The sequence below is a fragment of the Pistacia vera genome, unplaced genomic scaffold (genome assembly GCF_008641045.1).
Source record: "Pistacia vera cultivar Batoury unplaced genomic scaffold, PisVer_v2 Contig531, whole genome shotgun sequence".
NCBI lineage: Eukaryota > Viridiplantae > Streptophyta > Magnoliopsida > Sapindales > Anacardiaceae > Pistacia > Pistacia vera.
In genome coordinates, this window is record NW_022196370.1 from 617,883 (window position 1) to 640,855 (window position 22,973).

The 22,973-nt window shown below is 38.2% G+C and overlaps 4 protein-coding genes across 4 annotated transcripts; 2 read left to right on the forward strand and 2 right to left on the reverse strand.

Moving 5' to 3' along the window:
- The first annotated feature begins 206 nt into the window (after positions 1-206).
- LOC116107360 (probable inactive receptor kinase At2g26730) lies at positions 207-1,703 on the forward strand. The gene is made up of 2 exons (XM_031393643.1): positions 207-824; positions 1,042-1,703. Exons 1-2 carry the CDS (start codon positions 326-328, stop codon positions 1,584-1,586), a joined length of 1,044 nt encoding a protein of 347 aa, XP_031249503.1. The 5' UTR covers positions 207-325; the 3' UTR covers positions 1,587-1,703.
- An 865-nt stretch (positions 1,704-2,568) lies between these two features.
- Positions 2,569-7,105, reverse strand: LOC116107319 (pollen-specific leucine-rich repeat extensin-like protein 4). The gene is made up of 2 exons (XM_031393600.1): positions 4,816-7,105; positions 2,569-3,662 (listed from the first exon to the last, which is right to left on the reverse strand). The coding sequence occupies exons 1-2, from the start codon at positions 6,830-6,832 to the stop codon at positions 2,761-2,763; spliced, it is 2,919 nt and encodes a 972-aa protein (XP_031249460.1). The 5' UTR covers positions 6,833-7,105; the 3' UTR covers positions 2,569-2,760.
- Positions 7,106-8,416: 1,311 nt separating this feature from the next.
- On the reverse strand, positions 8,417-9,921 carry LOC116107291 (CCG-binding protein 1). Its single transcript, XM_031393579.1, has 3 exons — positions 9,625-9,921; positions 9,315-9,388; positions 8,417-9,021 (listed from the first exon to the last, which is right to left on the reverse strand). The coding sequence occupies exons 1-3, from the start codon at positions 9,842-9,844 to the stop codon at positions 8,704-8,706; spliced, it is 612 nt and encodes a 203-aa protein (XP_031249439.1). The 5' UTR covers positions 9,845-9,921; the 3' UTR covers positions 8,417-8,703.
- A 3,280-nt stretch (positions 9,922-13,201) lies between these two features.
- On the forward strand, positions 13,202-22,029 carry LOC116107345. Its single transcript, XM_031393627.1, has 15 exons — positions 13,202-13,481; positions 13,953-14,355; positions 14,495-14,672; positions 14,759-14,898; positions 15,530-16,379; positions 16,568-16,668; positions 16,793-16,937; positions 17,021-17,089; positions 17,205-17,250; positions 18,212-18,681; positions 19,383-19,462; positions 20,368-20,503; positions 20,592-20,784; positions 21,477-21,559; positions 21,695-22,029. Exons 1-15 carry the CDS (start codon positions 13,382-13,384, stop codon positions 21,815-21,817), a joined length of 3,117 nt encoding a protein of 1,038 aa, XP_031249487.1. The 5' UTR covers positions 13,202-13,381; the 3' UTR covers positions 21,818-22,029.
- The last annotated feature ends 944 nt before the right edge of the window (positions 22,030-22,973 follow it).

Genomic DNA, 22,973 nt, shown 5'->3' on the forward strand with positions numbered 1-22,973 from the left:
AAAAAGTTGTGGGGCGGCATGGCCCCACTACTTTAAATGCAAGAAAATTAAAGTAGTTTTAATAATTGAAATACTATAAAAAGAATGAGCTTTACATTTTGATTATGAGTTATTTGCATTCTAAATTAGTCTAAAAAATGGAATTATATGTTCATTAATTTAATTATTCTTTAAAGAGTCGAAGATGTTTGGATGAAGACTCCAAAATACTTTTATGGAGAAACCTATGTGAATCACTTAAGCTTCAGAACAAAATGGGACAAAAGGAATCAATCATCTTCCACAAAGCACTTCAGAAAAACTACCCAGAAACTTGATATTGAAAATGGTGAGAAATCCTCATACTGTTATGCCCCTCAAAATTCTGATGTTTTCCTTCTATATGAGATCCTGTTTCCTGTGCATCAAAGTTGGGAAAAAGCTGATTATCAGGGACAAATCTAGCCATGGAAGAGTTACCAATGTGACTCCAGTGTCTTTGCTAGAAGTAAAGGTGGCACTTCCCACAAAGGTGATTTTTGGAAACAAGACTGTGGCCAAGAAATTTGACACTCCAGAATTGGCTCAGCTTGCAAAAGTCAGGCTTGGTGAAGGTACCTTGGGGTCCTTGTTTAAGGTGGTTCTTGATTGTGGTTCAACCACCACCATGAGAATGGTTCGAGAAGGCTTGGTTGATGCAGCCACTCTTGAGTTTTGGATCAATTTCTTTGGAGGAATTCGAAATACTTGGCTCCTGCCAATGCATTTCAGCTTCTGGTATGGTGGTGAAGCTTTTATTTTGTACGAGTATCTGTGCTTAGGAAGCTTAGAAGAGCTGTTACATGGTAATTATTAAGATCATGGTACATTTTTATCTTTATCTTGCTTTAATTTTGACTTCTAAGTTACTTTGTTGGGGAAGAATTTTACCTGATTTAACAGAACTTTTGACCTTGATTTTGGAGCAAAAGTTTCGAGTGTGTGTGTGTGTGTGTGTGTGTGTGTGTGTGTGTGTGTGTATGAGTAGATAGTCTTAATTGAACTTGACTTGTTGCAATGTAGGAAGTGAAGGACTCCAGTATACACCATTAAGTTGGAGAGCTAGAAAGCATATAGCTGTTTGTGCAGCCAAGGCAGTGGCCTTTCTGCATACCCAGGTGACCAAAAATGGTGAAGGCCTTGTTTGTGGGGTGATCAAGTCTTCTAATGTCATGATTCAATTAGACTTCTCAGCATGTCTGTCGGGCTACGAGACGCCTTACCTTGTTCCTCCAGCCACCATAATCAGAAGGAATGCTGGCAGGATTGCGCCTGAGTTGAGACACACAAAAGTGTTTACCCAAAAGTCTGATGTTTACAGCTTCGGAATTCTGCTCTTAGAGCTTACAACCGGGAAAAAACCTGCAGTGACAAACTTGGGAGAGTACATATGGGAGAAGAGAAAGCAAGAAAGGCTAAAAGGTATATATGACAAGAGAATGGGAGAAATTCTGAAGGAAAACATGGTTGAAATGCTCGAAATTGCTCAGCTTTGCCTCACGCGCAATCCCAGAGAAAGGCCTGCAATGGATAGAGTGTTGCAGATGGTTCAAGACTTGCAGGACTAGGATTTTCTCGTTCTCTATTACAACATGGAACCTTTTTTATCTCATTTCTGAAATAGGGACTTTCATCTAAACACAATAAATCTTGTCACTGGCCTTTCATGATGAATTTTCTTTTGTGACATAATACTACTTAAATAAATTTTTTCTAGTATCTGTCACAAAAAAAAAAAAAAAAAATCATAAAAAATATATTTATAATCATGTATAAACTTGGTTTTGTTGAAAAGAAAACAATGATGAATGAAAATGGTGTGCTCATGTTTATTATCAGCTTTGTAAGCTGGAATGCTTGTATATCTGCCTAACTTATGCAGGGTAGACACTCTATTCAACAATACAGGATGTCCCTGCATAACTTCATGAAGTATTTATCCATAAAATCAGACCCTTTTTCTCAAGTTTTATTCTATTGCGATTTCACGAGGCAATCCACAATGAATCATGGTTCCAGAATTGTTTATGATCGTATCTTCCTGAGAAGCTTCAGACAGCTTTAGAAAGTTTTGGACTGTAATGGTAATGTAGAAAGAAAGTTTACAAGACAAACCTTAACCAAATAAGTAAACAGGAAATATCTATAAATATGTGATATTCAATACCCAAGAGGGAATTTTCTGAACACCAGTCAGTGATTACAGAAGGATGATTTGTTTCCTTTATAATCACTGTTTATTCATGAAAAAATTAGGATTTTTTGATATTAAAAAAATTTATAAATATTAAAATAAATCGAAATATATTTTCAAGTAGGTTTATGTAATGGTTTTTCCTCCATTGAACTGTGTAATTATTGTATAAAACCCAGTTCCACTTGTTTTTTAAAAGGAAAAGAAAACAAATTGATGCATTGCTCCATTACTGGAAGTTTTCATTTAATGCTCTTCTTTGTTATTCGTATAATCGTTAAGAATTTGTCGGCTTGAAGTTGAATATAATGCTAGAAAGGAAGAGAGAGACGAAATATAATTATAAATACTGTTAATAAAAAAAATCATATATTACCCATTAATGAATAATGAATCATATTATTACAAAAACTTCTCAAAAACTTCTCCGCTCGTCAGTTAATACAAGAGAAAAGAACAAATCCCTTAAGTTGAGGAGTTCATCAACTAATAGAGCATATATTGACGTTGCATTAGTTGAAGTGCAAGCCTTTCAGAGAAGTGCCGCCTTAATAGCCTTGGAATATTGGCGGAGGTGGTGAATGATACTGAGCTCCAATGTTTGGCGGGAGTGGGACGTCATCTTCATCTGTCGGGGGAGCCACTGTTTTTGGCGGAGGAGAGCCCGTTGGCGGGGTTGGGGTCGGAGTTGCGGTTGGGGTTGGAGGTGCTAATTTGACCGGTGGTGGCGGTGAGTAGACTTGTGGGGGTGGAGCCTGTGTGGGAGGAGGCGGTGGTGGGGATTGTACACGGGGGGATGGAGCCTGTACTTGTGGCGGAGGTGTAGTTTGGTTTTGAGGTGGTGGTATGGTGTCTACTGGAGGAGGTGGTGGGGACTGGACACGTGGGGGTGGAGCCGGTACTGCTGGTGGCTGTGGAGGCGGGGTTTGTTTTGATGGCTCAGGTGTTGGTGTAGGTGTTGGAGTTGGAGTTGGCGGTTGTGGCGCTGGAGATGATGGTGTTGGTGTAGGTGTAGGTGCAAAAGGTTTTGATAGAGCTGGTGGGTTTACTGGTTCAGGTGTCAGTGCCGGTGTTGGTGTTGGCGGTTTTGATGGTTGTGGCACTGCAGCTGGTGGCCTTGATAGTGTTGGTGTAGGTGTAGGCGTTGGCGGCTTTGATGGTTGTGGCACTGGAGCCGGTGGTTTTGATGGGTTGGTGTTGGTGTAGGTGTTGGTGCCGGTGGATTTGATAGTGTGGGTGTCGGTGTTGGTGTTGGGTGCTGAAGGTTTTGATGGAGCCACTTTCTCTGGTGTTGGTGTTGGTGTTGGTGTAGGCGGCTTTGATGGTTGTGGCACTGGAGCCGGTGGTTTTGATGGTGTTGCTGTTGGTGCAGGTGTCGGCGGCTTTGATGGTTGTGCCACTGGAGCGGGTGTTGGTGTGGTGCCAAAGGTTTTGATGGAGCCGGTGGTTTAGGTGTCGGTGTCGATGCCGGAGTTGGAGTTGGTGTCAGTGCCGGAGTTGGTGTCGATGTTGGTGGCTTTGATGGTTGTGGCACGGAGCTAGTGGTTTTGATGGTGTGGGTGTGGGTGTGGGTGATGGAGGTTTTGATGGTGTTGGAGTTGGTGTTGGTGTGGGTGATGGAGTTTTTATGGTGTTGGCGCTGAGTTGGTGGTTTTGATGGTGGAGGTGTTGGTGCCTGTGTTTCAGTCCATGGCCCCCATGAATTAGGTGGTTGTGGCACTGAAGGTGGCGGCTGTGATGGTACAGGTGTTGGTGCCAAATGTTTTGCCGGCAGTTTTACTGATCAGGTGTCGGTGCTGGTGTTGGTGTAGGTGTCAACGGTTTTGATGGTTGTGGCACTGGAGCTGGCGGTTTTGATGGTGTGGCGTTGGTGGGGGTGGTGTTGGTGTTGGTGTTGGTGTAGGAGTAGGTGGTTTTGATGGTTGAGGCACTGGAGTTGGCGGTTTTGATGGGGTGGGGTGGGTGTGGTGTGGTGTAGAAGTCGGTGGTTTTGATGGGTGGGGCACTGGAGCTGGCGGCTTGTGGGGTGTGGTGTGGGTGAGGATGTTGGTGGTTTTGATGGTGAGGTGTTGGTGCGTGTGTGGTGATGTTGGCGTCCATGGCCACCAGGCTTGGTGGCGGTGACCCGGAGTGGACGTTTTGGTGGCGGTGACACCGGAGTGGACTGTTTTGGTGGCTCAGCTACTGGCGACACTGGCTTTGGCAATGGTGGCACCGGAGTGGATGCTTTGGTGGCTCAGCTACAGGCGACACTGGCTTGGCAATGGTGGCACCGGAGTGGACTGCTTTGGTGGTCAGCTACAGGTGACACTGGCTTTGGTGGCGGTGGTGGTACCGAAGTGGAATGCTTTGGTGGCTCAACAATGGCTTTGGTGGCGGGGACACCGGAGGGGACTGCTTGGTGGTCAACAACTGGCTTTGGCGGCGGGGACACGGAGTGGACTGCTTTGGTGGCTCAACCACAGATTTTGGGGGCGGTGGCACCGGAGTGGACTGTTTTGGGGGGCAACCACGGGCTTTGGCGGCGGCGGCAGGAGTGGACTTTTGGTGGCTCAACAGGGCTTGGTGGCGGCGGCACGGAGTGGACTGTTTTGGTGGCTAACCACGGGTTGGGGAGGTGGCACCGGAGTGGACTGTTTGGTGGCTCAACCACGGGCTTTGGCAGGAGGGTGGCACCGGAGTGGACTGTTTTGGTGGCTCAACCACGGGCTTTGGCGGAGGTGGCACCGGAGTGGACTGTTTTGGTGGCTCAACCACGGGCTTTGGCAGAGGTGGCACCGGAGTGGACTGTTTTGGTGGCTCAACCACGGGTTTTGGTGGCGGTGGCACCGGAGTGGACTGTTTTGGTGGCTCAACTACAGGCTTTGGTGGCGGTGGCACTGGAGTGGACTGTTTTGGCGGCTCAACCACGGGCTTTGGTGATGGTGGCACGGGGGTGGACTGTTTTGGTGGCTCAACCACGGGCTTTGGTGGCTCAACTACAGGGTTTGGCGATGGTGGCACTGGAGTGGACTGTTTTGGCGGCTCAACCACAGGCTTTGGCGACGGTGGCACCGGAGTGGACTGTTTCGGTGGCTCAACCACGGGCTTTGGTGATGGTGGCACCGGAGTGGACTGTTTCGGTGGCTCAACCACAGGCTTTGGTGACGATGGCACCGGAGTGGACTGTTTTGGTGGCTGAGGAATTGGAGATGATGGCTTAGGTGGTGCCTGTGTTGGTGGTTTTGGTGTCCATGGCCACCACTGATTTGTTGGTGGTGGAGGTAGCGGCGCTTGTTTCGGTGGCTGAGGAGCTACTGGTTTTGACGGTTGAGGATCAGAGGTTGGCGGTATAGGCTTTGCAGGCTTCACTGGAGATTGCTTATGTGGATCAGGTGATGGCACAGTAGGTGCAGCTGGCTTGGGAACAGGTGTATGGAATGGAGGTGGCACAGAGCCGCCACACCTCTCATAGATCGCGTTGCAATCCACATTTCGGTCCACAGAGCATATATTTGGCATTCTCTGCTCAGGCCTATCAGCCAAACAGTTGTTTGTATCATTCATCACAAAGTTCTTCCCGGAACTGCATTCTTTACTCACTCCCTCGAAATAATTATCATTGAATGTGAAATTCGACAGTTTCGGTAGCTTGCAGATCTCCTCTGACACATTACCTATTAGTTGATTATGTGAAAGGTCCAATATCTGAAGATTTTTCAGCTCTTTAAAGCTCTTAGGCAAACTTCCCGAGAGATTGTTGAAGGTAACATCAAATACAGTCAAATTGCAAAGCTCTCCGAATTCTTGTGGCAGACAACCTCCAAGTTGATTGTCAATTAAGAGAATCTCAGCCAAGTTTTTCATCTTGGTAAGATTTGTGGGAATGCTACCAGAGAACCTGTTATGAGCAAATACAACAACAGATACATTTGATTTTCCGATTGTATCCGGAATGCAAGACGAGAACCTGTTGTTGTTGATGAAAAATACATCAAGTGGCAGCTCAAAGGCCTCAGGAGGCAGCTCGCCTTCAAAATCATTAAATCGGATATCAAGATACTTGAGCTTTTTCCAGTACAGAACAACTTTCGGGAAAGGACCAACGAAACGATTGTTGCTGATATCAAACTCAACAAGACAGGTCAGGGATGACATGCTCATTGGAATGATTCCACAGAACCTGTTAGTGTTTATGTGGAACAGCACAAGATCTGTCAAGAGCCCGAGCTCAGCCGGGAAATACCCAGCAATGTCAGCATGATTAAGATCAATACCAGAAACAACTCTGATCTTGGGGTCATCACTCGCCGGTGTACAAAACACACCAGTATATGAGCACACATCTGGTCCAACCCAATTACCGGTCGTGTTAAAAGGGTCGGAGTAGATGGCCTTCTTGAAGGCGTGAAGCCCCACATACGCCTTCTTTAGCCTATCGTTTTCAAACTGTTTATCAAGTCCTATCTCGAACTCAGGAATCGGTAGTTTTCCATCTTTAGGGAGTGTCAACAGCTGACGACGAGCAATAAAAGATGCCTCAGCATCCGTAAGAGCATGAGAAATTATTGAGAAGGAAGAAAATAAAATTAAGAAATAGAAGCAGCCGGAGGCCTTAATGTGTTTGATGCTGTTTGGCATATTATTATTACTATTGTACAGTACCTTATTGTTCTTCCTTGGAAGCCCAAGGCTGCTTATAGAGACAAACGGAGGGAAGGGTTCTTATAAGGAGCGAACGGTTGATATTTCACGGGAATTTTGGCTGAGTTTTAGACCATAATTTTTTTGGTAATCTATTTTTAGACCTCCAAGTTTGGGGATGGACTTCAATTGAATTGCGATTTCTAAGCTGAAGCACTGCTAAAAATAGAGGATTGATGGATTCTGAGTGCTTTGAGGAAACAGAAATTTCAACACCCTCAGGATTCTGATTTGTTTACAAGTGGCAGATACTAGAGATCAAATATTTTGTAGCATTTTAAGTAATCTTTTATCTCAGGAATCGTCAAAGTTCTGTTTTTATATATATATATAAAAGTTGAAAAAAAAAAAATTGTAAGTTATGCCTGTATGAAATATGATTGACAGCGGATAACCAACCCAAGGTGAAGCCTGGCAAAGTTTCCGGGTTGATCGGCCGGTTAAACCGGTGACAAAACTTTTAAAATGCACAAATACTTCCTTAAAAATTACATTAAGTTCTTATAAGTTTGAAATTTAACAAACAAACCTCAAATACAAATTGGCAGTCGACCGGTTGGCGGTGGAGACACCCCATATGTAATCACAATCATCCCTTGAGCCCATTCTCTAGAAAATCTAATCAAGATTTAGTTGAAGCCTAAAATTCGATTTCTGCTGGATCTCACCAACGCTAACATCCCAAGCCAAATCTCACCAACGCTCGCATCGACAACTCTCCCCATCACCCCAAAAACACTCCCCTCTGCCTCCCGACCAAAACCCACCTCACCCCACCATGGTTAGCCTCGCCTATTGTCAGCCATTGCTACCGCTTATTTTTTTCGATTTCCGATCGATTCACTTACCGAAAATCAACTCCACCACCACCTCACTCACCGGCACTTTCTTTTCAAAAACCCCAACATCTCAGCTTCAATTATTCACCAATCATCATCCTAGATTCTAAGGTTTTAGGTGAATAAGAAAATTGTTAACCCGATCCGATGAAGCTCCCAAGTCCCAGTTTAACCGAACGAACGGGGTTTTAAAACACTAATTGATAGGATGTAAGTGAAGGAAAAACACTAAGAGCAAAATTGCATCCTTGCAGGAAAGTTTCAAGTCTTAAAAAATATCTCAATTATACGGGCATCTGAGCCTGGAGGATGTTATGTTGATGAGACCATAAAGTAATTGCCAGAGCAAGCTGCATTGTCTTGTTAAGTTTATCGACTTTTATGAATATCTAGTCTAGTTTAGTCATATGTCAGATATTGATGGCACTGAGATAAATAAATGATTTCTGGAAAATACTGGTAAGCATCTGCAGTGACCTGAAGCCACAAACCTGGGAAGAAACTAGATACAGGTTTGCTTGTCTTCGACAGTGATGATGATCATCAAAATGAAATCAAATTATAGTGAACAAAACAGGAATTATCAATCAGTACTACCTTTCTGTAATTTACAAATCGCCAGATATCAACTGTACTAGTAGAACTAAGAAAATGGTAGCAAACTCCAAAACAAAATGCAATGGAAGCATTAAATGGCCATGGCTAACCTATCAGCTGATACATATATGCTAAATGGTAAATACGGACAAAGCTCGCGCAAAGTATTTACTTAAAAGAGGAGTTTACACAGTTGATATAATTTTACAAAGAACTCTAAATCGTCGCATAAACCAGATATCTCAACCATGAAAGTAGTTTGCGATAAACAACCGAATCAAAAGTATCACTCTATGAACAATATCTACAGAGAACCAAAACAGAAACACAAGCTCAATAAACTCCTCTGCTTTTAATAGCATTAGCTGATTATCAATCTGTTTCATGGTCGGGGACAGGGGAATACCATGCAGGGAACCTTCCCTTACTTCTAAGCAATCTTGTGTAAGGAGAGTCCGGCAATCTTCCTCTCTCTTCTTCCTCTAGCTGTTCTGATGATTTCGGCAATCCATCCGGTACATGATGAAATGGTCTACTTCCTTCTTTTTCAGCACTCGATGACTTTGCCAAACCAAATTCATTATGTTTTCCCTTGTGGATCGATGAAATCCCATGTAAGTATCCGATTAAGGATTTTACACCACCCGCTTGCAGAATCAGTTTCTCAACATCTTCTTTCGGCGCTTCCCTCTGGAGAACATAGAAATTAGATATAAAGGTTAGATTCAAATTCTGGGGAAGTTTATTAAGAATCTTACACACTTAGCTCAGATTTTATTTTTCAATCTTTCCATGTGAATCATTCATTTTCCTAGAAACCAAACAGGACATATGTAGTATAACTAATTAACCAAGCCTAGATGAAGTACTCAACTATGAGTTTGGTTCCTGAAACCATCAAATGTATTTAACATAATATTTTAATACATTTTGTCATCTTTATAAACATGAGATCATACAATCCTAAACAGTAGTAAACTTACTTCCAGATCTTTAAGCTCAAAATAAGCTCTCCAGCAGCTGTAAGAATCATCTCCTTCAAGCGTTGAACAATAATCTGCACCAAAAACCATAGCAAATCAGCACTTAAACTAAACAATAAAACAACTACTAACTTACACAATAACAAAAAGTGCTTTTCCCAAAAGTGGCCAAGTAAAAGTACTTCCCGATATAACCCTTTTACCTAATATGAAAGTGCTTTTTTTCAAAAGTGCTTTATCACTCCTCAAACGCACCATTAAAATCAAACAAACTGATTACTCGCAAAAAGAACAGGCATCAAGAACGTACCCGCAAGATCGTTCTCAGATTTTTCGATCAAGGGCAGATCTTTAACGGCACGTTCGAACTTGGTTCGGCTAAAAGGTTCAAGCTTTGGAACATTATAAGCGTTGTTTCGTGAAGAGCGACAAACCACTGAACCAAATCTAGGTTCCCTCGTACCATGAATATCTTTAGCTTCCACCAGCATCGGAACTGGACTGGAACCAACGACAATCGACTTTAACATCGTGTCCAAACACTCTTAAAAGACACAAAAAACTTGTTCTGGTTTTGGTTAAGTTTTGCTTTGTCTTAAAAATAGAGAAAGAAGATATACATGATACGAAGATATTCCTGAAATTCTTTGATGATTAAAGTGTAAGGTGGGACCCGGTTAGTGGATAAGGTTCAGATATTTTTTTTATATTTTGGACGGTTGTGATTTGTTCAGATTGAGATTATATTGACTTTCTTCTCGGATGCCGTGTGGAAGTGGCACATTGGATTCGAGAGTCGGTTTTCAAAACGCGGCGTATCGTGAATCTGTGACTGTGTGCACATTGTTTGTGATTTAAAGGGCTCCCAATCTATGACTCCGAACCGGCCCAGATGTTTCGATGAACCGGCTCAAATGTTCCCATGAACCAGGCCTTCAAGCCCAAAATTTTATATTCTCTAATTAAACACAAATAAGTATAATATATATTTATGTTAGTCGTTTATTTTCATGCCAAGCAACAAAATATAATTAACATGTCATAATAATAATGATGATGTGTTTAGTAATAAATGTAAAATAATATTTCGAAAATTTGAGGCTTTTAGTTGAACAACCTTCAATTTCCTGCAACCATAAAAGACCAACGTAAATATTAAAGAGGGTCTTACTGAGATTGATGACATCTTTTTTTCAATACTTAAATAAGCTGTTTGAACTTAAGAAAGTATTAAGTAATTATGTACATTTGAAAAGTTCTCAAGAGCCAGGGTAAGAGAGGTTTTATATAATGGAGGTCAATGGATTGAATTGTGGTAACTAATTCAATATTTGCTATCAGAATCAGTCGAAAATCAGCTAAGAATATGAAACTCTAGCTTTGCAGTGCCGACAATCAGTAAGAAATCAGGTGCTGGAGTGAGAGAAGTTTTGTAGAAAAGAGAACGGAGGTTCAAATGGTAGTGACGGGGTGAATTTTTATCACTGAAATCAGTTTTTCATAGTGACGGAATATTAACTCTCGGTAAGTGGAAAAGTGATATCTTGAAACTTTTTTAGTGGAAAAAAGTCGTTTAGTCTTTTAGAGTATTTTCTTAAAATTATCATCATCATATTTAGCCTTTGGCCAAAGTTTGTGGGTAGTTAGTTGAAGATTAATGTAACTATGAATTGAACAATTATTCTCGGCTTGTCCGTAAATATAATCGACCAATTATTTCATAATTAATCTCAAATATTCCACTATTTGATTATGATTAGAGTAAATGATTTTTTTTTCACCCAAATAATGGCTTAATAACACTTTGCCACCAATATATTTTTAAAATACCATTTTTTTTACCCAAATTTAAATTATGTTTCCAACTCTAGCATCATTGCAACCCCACATCACCATCATTCTCTTCTCCGATCATCACTCATGAAAGCCCCTCAAATCTTACTCCCGCCGACCCCATCAATCGTCAGTAATCGAGAGATTAAGATTTGCACAGTCGCCCCTCCCAAGTCAAATTCTAATCAATCTCAATTACTAAAATCCAACATTTCACCACCAGAAGACTGATCAGTCTGCCCTCTTCAAAAACCCTAACAGTATGGACCGACTTCGCTCTCTGTTCGCCGTTGAAATATAAATTTAGATAATAAAGTGGTATTTTAAAAGTCTACAGGTAAGAAAGTGTTATTAAGCTACTATTTAGGTGGGAAAAAGTCCTTAACTCTTATGATTGAGTTATAGTTGATTCATACCCAGGGGCGGATCCAGCCCCTTTGGCCCACCCTCAATTTTTTTTAAAATATTAATATGTATAATTTATATATTTTGGCTCACCCTAACAAAAATATTAATAGATAAAAGTATTAATGTATAATTAAATTTTACTTTGGTCCACCCTAACAGAAATTTCTGGATCTATCCCTGTTCATGCCCATTATACTTTTGTCTCCTATGAACATTATATTGTACCATCCATTACATTTTTTATTCACCTCAATAGCTGAATATTGAAATCTAATATGTTTGACATACTCGGCATCCACGTTGGAATAAGTTGGCAGACGAATTATAAGAAGTTAATTTAATCTGAAAATGAGACAAAATAATATATAATGTATGATACGAATATGAGAATACTGAGTTGGTCCCAAATCAGAAATCAACCTGCCCACCTTGTCCACGTTCCCCCCAGTTGCCAACCAATCAATGAGTTAACACTTTTTCCCACCCAAATAATAGTTTAATAACACTTTCTTACCCATAAACTTTTAAAATACTATTTTACTACTCAAATTTTTATTCTGATAGCGAATAGAGAGAAAATTTGGTCAAGACTGTTGGGGCTTTTGAAGGAGGGAGGTCGATAAGTCTTTTGATGGTAGAATATTAGATTTTGGTGGTTTGGATTGATTGAAATTTAACTTAGGAGAGGTTGCTGCACAAACCCTAATAGCTCGATTGTCGACGATTGTCAGAGTCAACAGGAGTAAGGTTTGAGGGGTTTTGGTAAGTGATGATAAGGGAAAAGAATTGTGGTGGTGCAAGGTCGTAACGATGCCGAAATAAAAAATAAAATATAAATTTAGATAGTATAGTGGTATTTTAAAAGTTTGTGGGAGGAAAATGTCATTAAACCATTATTTGGGTGGAGAAAAAAAATCGTTTACTCACCTATCAATCTACATAATTTTACTAATACCAAGCATACTCTATTAGGCACCTCTATTAGTTTTTACTAATACCAAGCATAATATTTTTTCTTTTTTTCCTTTAATGATCGGGTATCTCTAGTAGCCACCCTTATTAGCTTTTACTAATAGTAAGCATATAATTGTTTTTTTTTTTTAATGATTAAAATATCTGAGCCAGTTTACATGCCCTTTAACTAATTTTTTAAGACTCTAAAATTAATGATTGGATAAACCCTCAAATGATCATCCCTGTAATAACTAAAAAAAAATTAAATTCGAGAGTTCCTGTTGCCCCCACCCGATGACCTAGGGGTGGTTATAATCTTACATAATTATAAGCAACGAATTTAACTGGAAGTAAAACTTATTTCCCGTGATATTTTATTATATTTATAGTTATTCTTTTATGGGGTTTTTTTATTAAAAATAAAAAACAGCATTAATTTTCAATTATTTATATTTAACGTTACATACATAAATGATGTACCCTGGATTGCCACGCTGACGTGGCGACAAATAGAGCAAGTTGGAGCAAAACTTTTAGGACAGTGAACAGAGACCGAAAGATCCAAACTTTACACGTGTAAAGTAACGGAGACACAACCTTAACGGCGTTAACTCCTTTCTTTCCCACGTATCAATTCCCTCCTCTTAAAACCAAAATAATAACAAAACACTTAACCGAAATTAAAATTCAGATACTGTCTGTCTTCTTTGGTTGCTTCTCTGAAACTAATCAGGTTTCTTTTTTTGTTTTTTTAACCAAACAAGGCCTTATTTTCTGCGATTATCGAGATTGAGAGAGAAATAATTGTATTGATGTTTAATTTAAGATTTAAATTTCGTATTTAAAGTTTTGATAAAAGAATTGGAGTGACAATGAAGGCGATGGAGACGATACAAGATCTGATCGAGGAAGCCAAAGTACGTGCGGTGTGGTGGGCCTTGTGTATATTCGCCGTCTGTTATTTCTTATCTCGTAAGTCTCTCCGAAAACTCGGTCTTTGCTCGTTGAATTTTGATTTGGAATTTGTCCGGTTAAGTTACGCCGTCTTTTCTCAGCTTTGAATTTTCGTTGCATTTCAGCTGGAATTAATGGTGTGGTACAATTCGTCGTTGTTTTGGTGCAATTTTTTTTGAAATTTAGGTTACTATAGAATTATTTGTCAGAAATTAAAGTTATTTTAGATTTTTTTTTTCTTTTTATTGTTGTGAACTGGAAAATCTAAGTGAACTAAGCTCAATGCTGATGAAATTAAGTAGATTTATTTTAATAAATTTCATTGCTTAGTGAGTGTTTTTAATTTCGAAGCAAACTAATTGCAGAGGACCTTACAGGCTTATTAAATTTGGTTTCGATTAAGGGTCTAATTTATCACTTTTCTTTTAGTTTACTATGTTTTCGGATTATTTATATTTGTTTTTTTTTTAATTATTATTATTAATGCAGATACAAGTACGTCAATGTGGATGAATTTACCCATATCCATACTTATAGCTTGCGCTCTACGAATTCTATCTAATGAGGTAGAATTCTCCTGGAAGGTTAAAAGAGTGCGTCCACAGAGTTATTTATCTCAGTTGGAGAAGAAACAGTTGTCTGCCAATGATTTTAGGCTTTCTAATGCACCTCCCCCGCCAAGATGGAAGCGGAAAATTGATTCTCCTATCGTGGAGGCTGCAATTAATGATTTTATAAATAAAATTTTGAAGGATTTTGTTGTTGATTTATGGTATTCAGAAATTACTCCGGATAAGGAGGTTCCAGAGCTAATGCGAACCATAATCATGGATGCTATCGGTGAAATATCAGGAAGGGTCAAAGAGATAAACCTTGTTGACCTGCTAACAAGGTATATATGAATTTTTTATTTTTTATTATTTTTTTTAAGAAAAGAAGTAAAATTTTTGTGAGTTTATGAAACTTTTGTCAATATTGAAATTAGTCGGACACTTAAATAATATGATCTAATTGCTGTTGTTATGTTTCAGAGATATAGTAGATTTAATTGGGGAACACTTAGATCTTTTTAGAAGAAACCAAGCTGCTATTGGTGTTGATGTTATGGGAATGCTGTCCTCTGAGGAGCGGGATGAAAGGTTGAAACATCATCTTATGGTTTCTAAGGAGCTTCATCCGGCATTGATATCTCCTGAGAGTGAGTACAAGGTCTGAGCGGAGAGTTCTCTTGAAATTTCAGTTTTATCTCTACCAATCTTTGCATTCCCTTCTAAATTTTTTTTACTGTATCTTAGGTTCTTCAACGGATAATAACCGGAGTGCTAGCTGTGGTATTAAGACAACGAGAAGCTCAGTGCCCCATTGTTCGAACAATTGCTAGGGAGCTTGTAACTTGTTTAGTGATGCAACCTATTATGGATTTAGCAAGTCCAGCGTAAGTTTTATAATAATTCTTGTTCCTTTTGTTCAATAATTTACAGCTTTAATATTTTTCTTTTATGCTTGGTTTGGTTGCAAAATGTTTAATTTTTAAAAATTGTTAGTATACATTTTCACTTAGTTTGTGCTTGAAGATTGGACAACTTTAGTCCTAAGTGTATGGTGTTGGTGGAGATTAGATTGAGAATTATTTAGATTTCAGTTCTTTCAAGGCGTAAGAACTAAGAATGACTGTATTTAAATTCTATATGAATCTTAAGAAAGACAAGAAAATTAAACAAGCACGTTGTCGTCAATCATTCTGCATTATGACCTCTGTGATAGGACTTTTGTATTGATTTTTTATGAGATTTGGTAGGATTGGGAGTATCGGTCGTGGACCTGGACCACTTTGATCTGACTTCATCTTCTTTTATTCATTTTTTCTTTTTAAACATATTAATTTCCAAATGGAACATATAATTATGAAATAATTCTAATATTCTGTCATGGACATTATTACAACCCCGATATTCATTACTTAATACTATAAATGTTACATTCATTGTCATTTAAATAAAGCTTGAATTGATTATTTTACTTAACTGCAATAGCTAACCATCCGATAACAATATCTCATTGGCCAGGTGTATCAACGAATTGATTGAAATCATTTTACTTTCAATTAGAGATGATAGCACTAAAGAGGTAGGCAGTCATCAGTCTCCAGGGGGAGTATATAAGGGAGATTTTCCATCAAAAAAAAATTCTTCTTTGAATAATCAAGGGACAGATATGACTTTGGTTAAATTCGATGATCAAAGAGAAACATCTTTGGATAACAACAGATACCAGGAAGCTATGCCTCTGCATTCATGTGATTGGGCACAAGTGCTGAAGGCTGTCACCCAAAAAAGAGATGAAGTTCTTACCCCTGAAAATCTTGAGAACATGTGGACGAAGGGAAGAAATTATAAGAGGAAAGAGCAGAAAAGTGTAAAAGCAGGAGTTGAAAAACATGTAGCTAAAGGTTCAGGAATAAATAGTGCTGTGGCTACTGGAATTATGGGGAAGGAAATGTCTAGCAGCAGGACTGAGCCATGTGCTGGAGCAGATGATAAAGCTGTGTTACAGCTAACAGCGGGATTAGGTCCTAACACTCAATTAAGTGATGGGAATGAAAATATGAAACATTTGCACCAGATTTTTGATAAACAATCGTCATTTGATGAGGGACATGTTGTTGCTGTGTTGGAAGATATTAATAATCTTGGTGCTGATGGAAATAAAAATAGGCTTAAGAGATCCAGTAGTACTTCTGCTCTTAAAGTCCTACCTGAAGCCAAAAAGGTTTTTACTGGAGATAGTGGAGGGCCTGTTATTGCTGAGTTCTACAGCCAAGATTTTGGCAGGCGTAGGGAAGAATATAGGGGTACGAGTGCCTCTGATATAAAAGTCCAGAATGAGCGACAACATGTTCACAAGCTTAAGTGCCGGGTGAGCATGTCCTTTTTTTTGTTAAAGATTGTTGTGCGCGTTAGAAAATGAACTGCTGGTAGAATCCTTGTCTTGTACAGTTTTAAGAAAAGAGCTGTTTCTTGAGTTTATGTATGTAGATACTCATGATTGACACTTTCTTCAAATCGTGGTTGAACCTTATACCCTTTTTACTTATGTGTATACAGGTTATAGGAGCTTATTTTGAGAAACTTGGATCAAAATCTTTTGCAGTTTATTCAATTGCAGTGACAGATTCAGAAAACAGAACTTGGTTTGTGAAAAGAAGGTTTAATTCTTGCCTTTTTCATGATTGACACTTTTATGTTTGTTTAATTTTTCTGATAAGCACAATGATGTTTTGGTTGCAAAAGGCTACCTGACTCTTTCTTGTTTTCTTTGTCTGTTTTCAGATATAGAAATTTTGAGCGACTGCATCGACATCTTAAAGAAATCCCTAATTACACATTACATCTACCTCCCAAAAGGATATTCTCCTCAAGCACTGAGGACGCCTTTGTTCATCAACGCTGTATTCAGCTTGATAAATATCTGCAAGTATTATCAGTTCTCTTCTGTCTTGTTCTTCAGAATGTTATTTTTTTCCCTGTTGCTTTAAACTTTGTTGCCTTTATATGCAGGATCTCCTATCTATAGCTAATGTTGCTGAACAGCATGAAGTGTGGGATTTTTTAAGTGTTGCCTCAAAGGTGTGCTTCGTTGTGACATTTAGTGCTTTAATTTTAGTTGAACATACCATCACTGACTTGCTGAGTCTTATCTGAATCATGATAATTTCCTTTTTTTTTTTTTTTTTCTTTGAAGAATTACTCTTTTGGAAAATCTTCATCAGTGATGAGAACCCTGGCAGGTATGTGGTTTTTATTTATTTATTTATTTTTTGTTATTAGTTGTATGTTACCCTAGCTGTTTGTTGTTTAGAGGTTTTCAAAATGAGCATCAATCATTTGGGATGCTATTTAAGATTTAACCTTATGCTTTGCTTCTTCCCAATTGTCGTTTGCTGTTTTCTGATACTCTGCATCTGACCATAACATCATAGTTCTCCCTCCTACCCCTCATACTTAATTTTATCAAAATCCAAGAAAGATAGAGCTTTCTTTTTATTTTAGAAATGGCTTACTTTATTGATTTTTAGTTTTTCTTCAGTCTTTTCATATGTTCAGTTTGTCACATTTATGTTATTTTTTACTTATTTTTTCATCTGGGACTTGATTTCCACTTTTGAATGGAGGTTTGATGCCTACCCTTTTTGGTCTACCTTCTTTTATCACTCTTTTAAAATATGCACTTGTTTATTTGTAATAGTGGTCTGCTCCTGATGACTATGTTCTTTGCAATTTGTCAAATTCTCTCTCTCTCTCTCTCTCTCTCTCTCTCTCTCTCTCACACACACACACACAGAGGCACATGTGGCTGCTGCATAAATAAATTTTTTGTGATTTTGATTTAGGGGTTGCTACCTCCTGTATGTACTTGTAGAGGCTTATATGTGTCTCACCGTGGGTGTTGAACATCCTGTTGTAGAATGTAGCTATTTTACTTCTAGGAAATTGCCTTAAAGTTTCACTACTGAAACATATCCTATATTTGATTCTTAGCCACCAAAAAAAAAAAAAAAAACTGCTGATATCCTATGACAACTGTATTTCAGGAAGTTTTAATTCTCTTGATTTTGAACTCATTGCTTTCTGAAATTTAATTTTGATTTGGCAGATTTATTCAATTGTATGATCATTCTGCTTTTCACTCTCATAGAACATCTTTTTTATTTTTTATTTTTTTTGTGAAATTTTATTTATATGAAACAGTCAATGTGGATGATGCTGTGGATGATATTGTACGCCAGTTTAGAGGGGTTTCAGATGGCTTAATGAAGAAAGTTGTGGGTTCATCTCCTAACTGTGATGAAGCCTCTTCCTCCTCATCCAGTAGAAACTTTTCATTCAAGGCAGATGAGATAAGTACACATGTTACAAGGCAAAGTACCTCTGAAACAGTTAATAGCTTTTCTGACCATGAAGAAGGTGATAAAGACGAAAGCTATGGCCATCAGAAAGTCACATCTGGTGCACAAGCTAGTGGTTGGCATTCAGACAATGAATTGAACTCAAAGGGTTTTCCACCTCGGGTATTGAAACATGGTGAAGGTGCTAGAAACCTAGATTTGTCGGGAAAACACAGTTCAGATGCAAAATCTGAAGGGTTTGCCCAGGGTGGATTGCCTGCAGCCAAATTTTCAGCAACTCCTGATCATTTAGAAATTGGAATGCCACCAGAGGTATCATGCATTTCGTTGGAATCATTTTCGTTTTACTTGATATTTCTTGAAGTACCTGTCTTTTTTTGATGTAGCATAAAACTAGTTCTTAGTTGTTTTTCTTTCTTGGATCTGACTAGGCTGCTGGATTTTGTTGCTTTACCATTAACATTGGGCAGAGATTAAATATAAAGTGACTCAAGACAGTGCTATCATTGTCATCACTTTCATTTTGTTCTCTCTCTCTTATGTATTTCCTTTTGGGGGCAGGGGAATGGGAGCTGTTGGTTGCAAGGTTGAGAAAATTATGATCGCAAAAGATAATATTCAATGGTAGTTGATTTAAGGTTTTTGGAGTGACTATTTTAGTGACATTAGGAGCTTGCATAGATGTTAACTAGCATGTTATGTATACTATCCTGAAGATGCAGTTATGACCTTAAAGATTTTGAGTATAAGAATATTGATGATAAAGGGTGGGGTAGTAGCAATGATGATGATTCAAGTAATTATTTGATTGGTTAATTAAGCATATATGATGTTTGCTTTGCTTTAGAGTTGAGCAGTATTTTCTATTTTTAGTTTTTTCTTTTGTTGTTCTCCTCTTGTATATTCCTTTTTGGCATTTTTAAGTGTTATTTTATTTACTTATTTGAGAGACTTATTCTTTCTGATTGCATATCTGGAGATGTTAGTAATATTTATTATTGATTTTCATGCAGTGGACTCCATCTAAAGTAAGTGTACCTTTGTTAAATCTGGTTGATACGGTTTTTCAGCTGAAGAGAAGAGGCTGGCTAAGGTGGGTAAAGCATTTTATTTTTTCCAGATATCGTGAATTCATTTTTTGCTTCAAAATTTTGATATTCTGCCAATGCACTCTGCTTCTCATGCTTTTAGATTTAGACTAGTAACCAAATCAAACACAAATCCCGAGCACAATAGAAGTCCTAATATCAATAGAAATCAACAATCAAAATGAATCCTAGTTTAAATGGAAATGAAATGAGACTGTAATAAATCAAGTATAACCGTCCTACATCAATATGATGGATGTGTTATTTTAGAGTGGAGATTCAGTATGGAGTGTATAACCATCCTAGTTTAAATTTAATAAATGAGACTGTAATAAATCAAGTATAACCATCTGCTTTTTTTCTTTTTGGTTATTTTTTTTCTTTTTCTTAGATCTCTTCTATGCTTTTGTTTTTTGCATTTGTAACTTGATCATTTTTCCCCTGCTATTTTCTGTCTAGAAGCTGTCCTTTGGTTTCCTTTTGTTTGTGTGGTTTTTGTGCTACTACCTTCATGTTCTTTTCAGTATATAAATGATTATCTGATGCTTCAAGGTTGCTACTTTAAATCTCTTTCTACCTGCATACTCCATGAACCTAGACATTAAATGTACAGTCTTTGCAGCATTGAATTTTTACTTTTTGAATATTCCTTCTGTTATATTCTTTTTGGATTTTCTTGGTTAGCGTATTGTTAGTTGGAATTATTTTACGTGAACAAATACATTACATGTGCATGAAAATTATTCACCTTTCTAGGTTTACTATCTCCATTCCTCTTGCCTGCATGCAGTTGTCTTGTCTTTGGCAGTGATATTATAGTATCACACATATTGCAGCAGTATCGAGCTTTGATATATCCTGCAACAGTTAATCATTGGTATTTGGTATGTGCTTATTTTGTTTGATGCAGAAGACAGGTCTTTTGGATATCAAAGCAAATATTGCAGCTGGTAATGGAAGATGCTATTGACGACTGGCTTTTGAGACAAATTTATTGGCTTCGAAGGGAAGACATTATTGCTCAAGGAATTTGGTGGATTCAAGATGTAAGGACTGAACTAATTATAGAGAATCATAGCTCTACTTGTAGATTTCATGTTTTGTTTCATTTTTCTAATTATAGATTCCTTTCAGGCTCTCTGGCCGGGTGGCACATTTTTTACAAGAGTGGGGAATATTCAAAGCAAACTTGATGATGCTCAAGCAGACCTGAACTTTTTTCAGGGTGGAAATCAGTCTGGTGGCCATAGGGCCTCAAAGTCAGTGTCCTTTGAGGAACAACTTGAAGCTGCTCGGAGAGCAAGTGATGTCAAGAAAATGCTCTTAGGTAAGTTATTCTTCTCTATAAAGACCTACATTTATTCATGGTCACTTATTTTGTACTTCTACCTCGATTGTCAGCCTGTGGTATTTTTTGCAAATTTCATTTCTTCAAGATTGCTTTTCTGGTCTACCAGTACATCTTTTGTTTCTTTTAACTTGTTTCAGAGTTACTATTTGCTTATTTGACTATGCAATATTGGATACTGTTTTGTTTTTGAATTCATGCCTTAGGCTTAAGTAGTCTGGACTTTTACCTCACATCACCAAGCAAAATTTCTGTTTCCAGATCGATCAAGAACCTCTTTGCTCACCCGATGAAGAGAAACTAATTCTTCAAATTTTGAATTCTCATCGACAATTTTGGTATAGTTATCATAAGTTATTTGTCAAACCATGATCTTTGGCAGAAATTGAACATGGATACCAGCACAAGCAAAGTTAATAGAACTGAGATTTAGAAGTGGTCTGAAATTCTGTGTCATGAAAATATCCCCATGTAATCATACTGAGAGCACAATTTCTGCATAAATTTGGGAACCTTGCACTCTGTTTTTATTTCCTTTCTTTGGCTTATCATGATTTCTCTATTGTTGTGAAGATTTGCGGGTCCCTGTGCCACCAGGAAACTACTTGACTAATTTTTTCTACTAACCACTTGACTAGCCTGTAACTCAACAATTTTCTCCCTTTTGTCAGAGGGAGCTCCAACTACCTTGGTCAGCTTGATTGGGCCTAAGCAGTACAAGCGGTGTGCCAAGGACATATATTATTTTACTCAGGTTAGTCCCCTCACTCGATTGTGCCATGTGTTGCAACACTTGTTTTTTCTCTCTTTTTTCCTGTGCTTATAAATTGTTTTTCTGTCCTTTGATGGTCTAATTTGACATAACCTCTATAATTTATGATTACTGCAGTCTTCTGTATGTGTGAAGCAACTTGCATACGGGATACTTGAACTCATAATCCTATCGGTATTCCCCGAGTTGCGGGATCTCATACTAAATCTTCATGAGAAGATGCGTGTTCCGCCTGCATAGTAAGGCCTTAACTTTCACTCGCTCGGCATGATCTGGTCACTATGCGCCATGAGTATTTTCAATGATAGTGCATGTGAATATCATAATATAGACAAGTGAGAATCAGGACTGGTTAGATACATGGAAATTTTTTAGGACTCTGGAAATAGCTTGGCATCTCCCATTCAATTGTACACAATTGTACATTAGAGCCTGTATAGAAATTAGAAAGAAAAAAAAAATGCTCGTTTGTGAATACTTTCAGATCACTCAAGCAAATACCCCATTAGAGGGGATTTTTGTATCATGCATAGTCTACAAATACTGATGAGACTACCAATGATATTCTTTCATTATCATTCATCGTCAACGTTCATTTTAACTATGTATTATCATAATTTAGTTGCAATTTTAAAACGAAAATCTCTATCAATATCGATGAGTTAAACAATTTGAATTACACATTTTTCCTGCTTTATTTTATCGTGATTTCAATCGATAATCATAAGGTGGTCGTTGTTCATTATGGCCAAGTAGTTTGAGATTTTCTTTGATTTAAGATAGGTTATAACATAAGGGCACATTAAATATTTTATGTTCAGCCGATTGAATGAACAAAATGAAAGTGAAGAAACAATTATTTGCTCAGCTTTTTCTTCCGTATTTGAACTCTATTCTTGTAATACTGTAAACTCCACAATGAAATTGACAAAGAGAATGATCAAAGAGTAATACTACGTCATAATCTCTTTCCACAAACTCTCTTATAATCTTGACGTGACAACTCGCGATTAATCAGTTTATAAATGGGTTTTGCATGTTTGCTATGAGTCTCGTCTGTCAATTTGCGAGTTGTCACATTAAGGTTGTGAGAAGAGGTTGTAAATTATGATCAAAATTAGCTCAGAATTACAGTAGTTATGGAGTTTTAATTCAGAAATCTAGGCAGTGTTGGAGAAGTACAGATACTGAACTCTAGTCTGCCTATATATATATAGGGAAAAAAAAAAAAAAAAAAGCGCTTTTCAGTTTGGCATGCCGGGCATGGCATCACGGACATTGGCATACAAATCAAACAAAGAAAATTTACGAAGATTTTCCACTTCATACCATGAATTCAGCACTTCTCTACTTTCATCGGTGCCCGAAAACGTCAACTGTATGCTGAGGTTGCAAT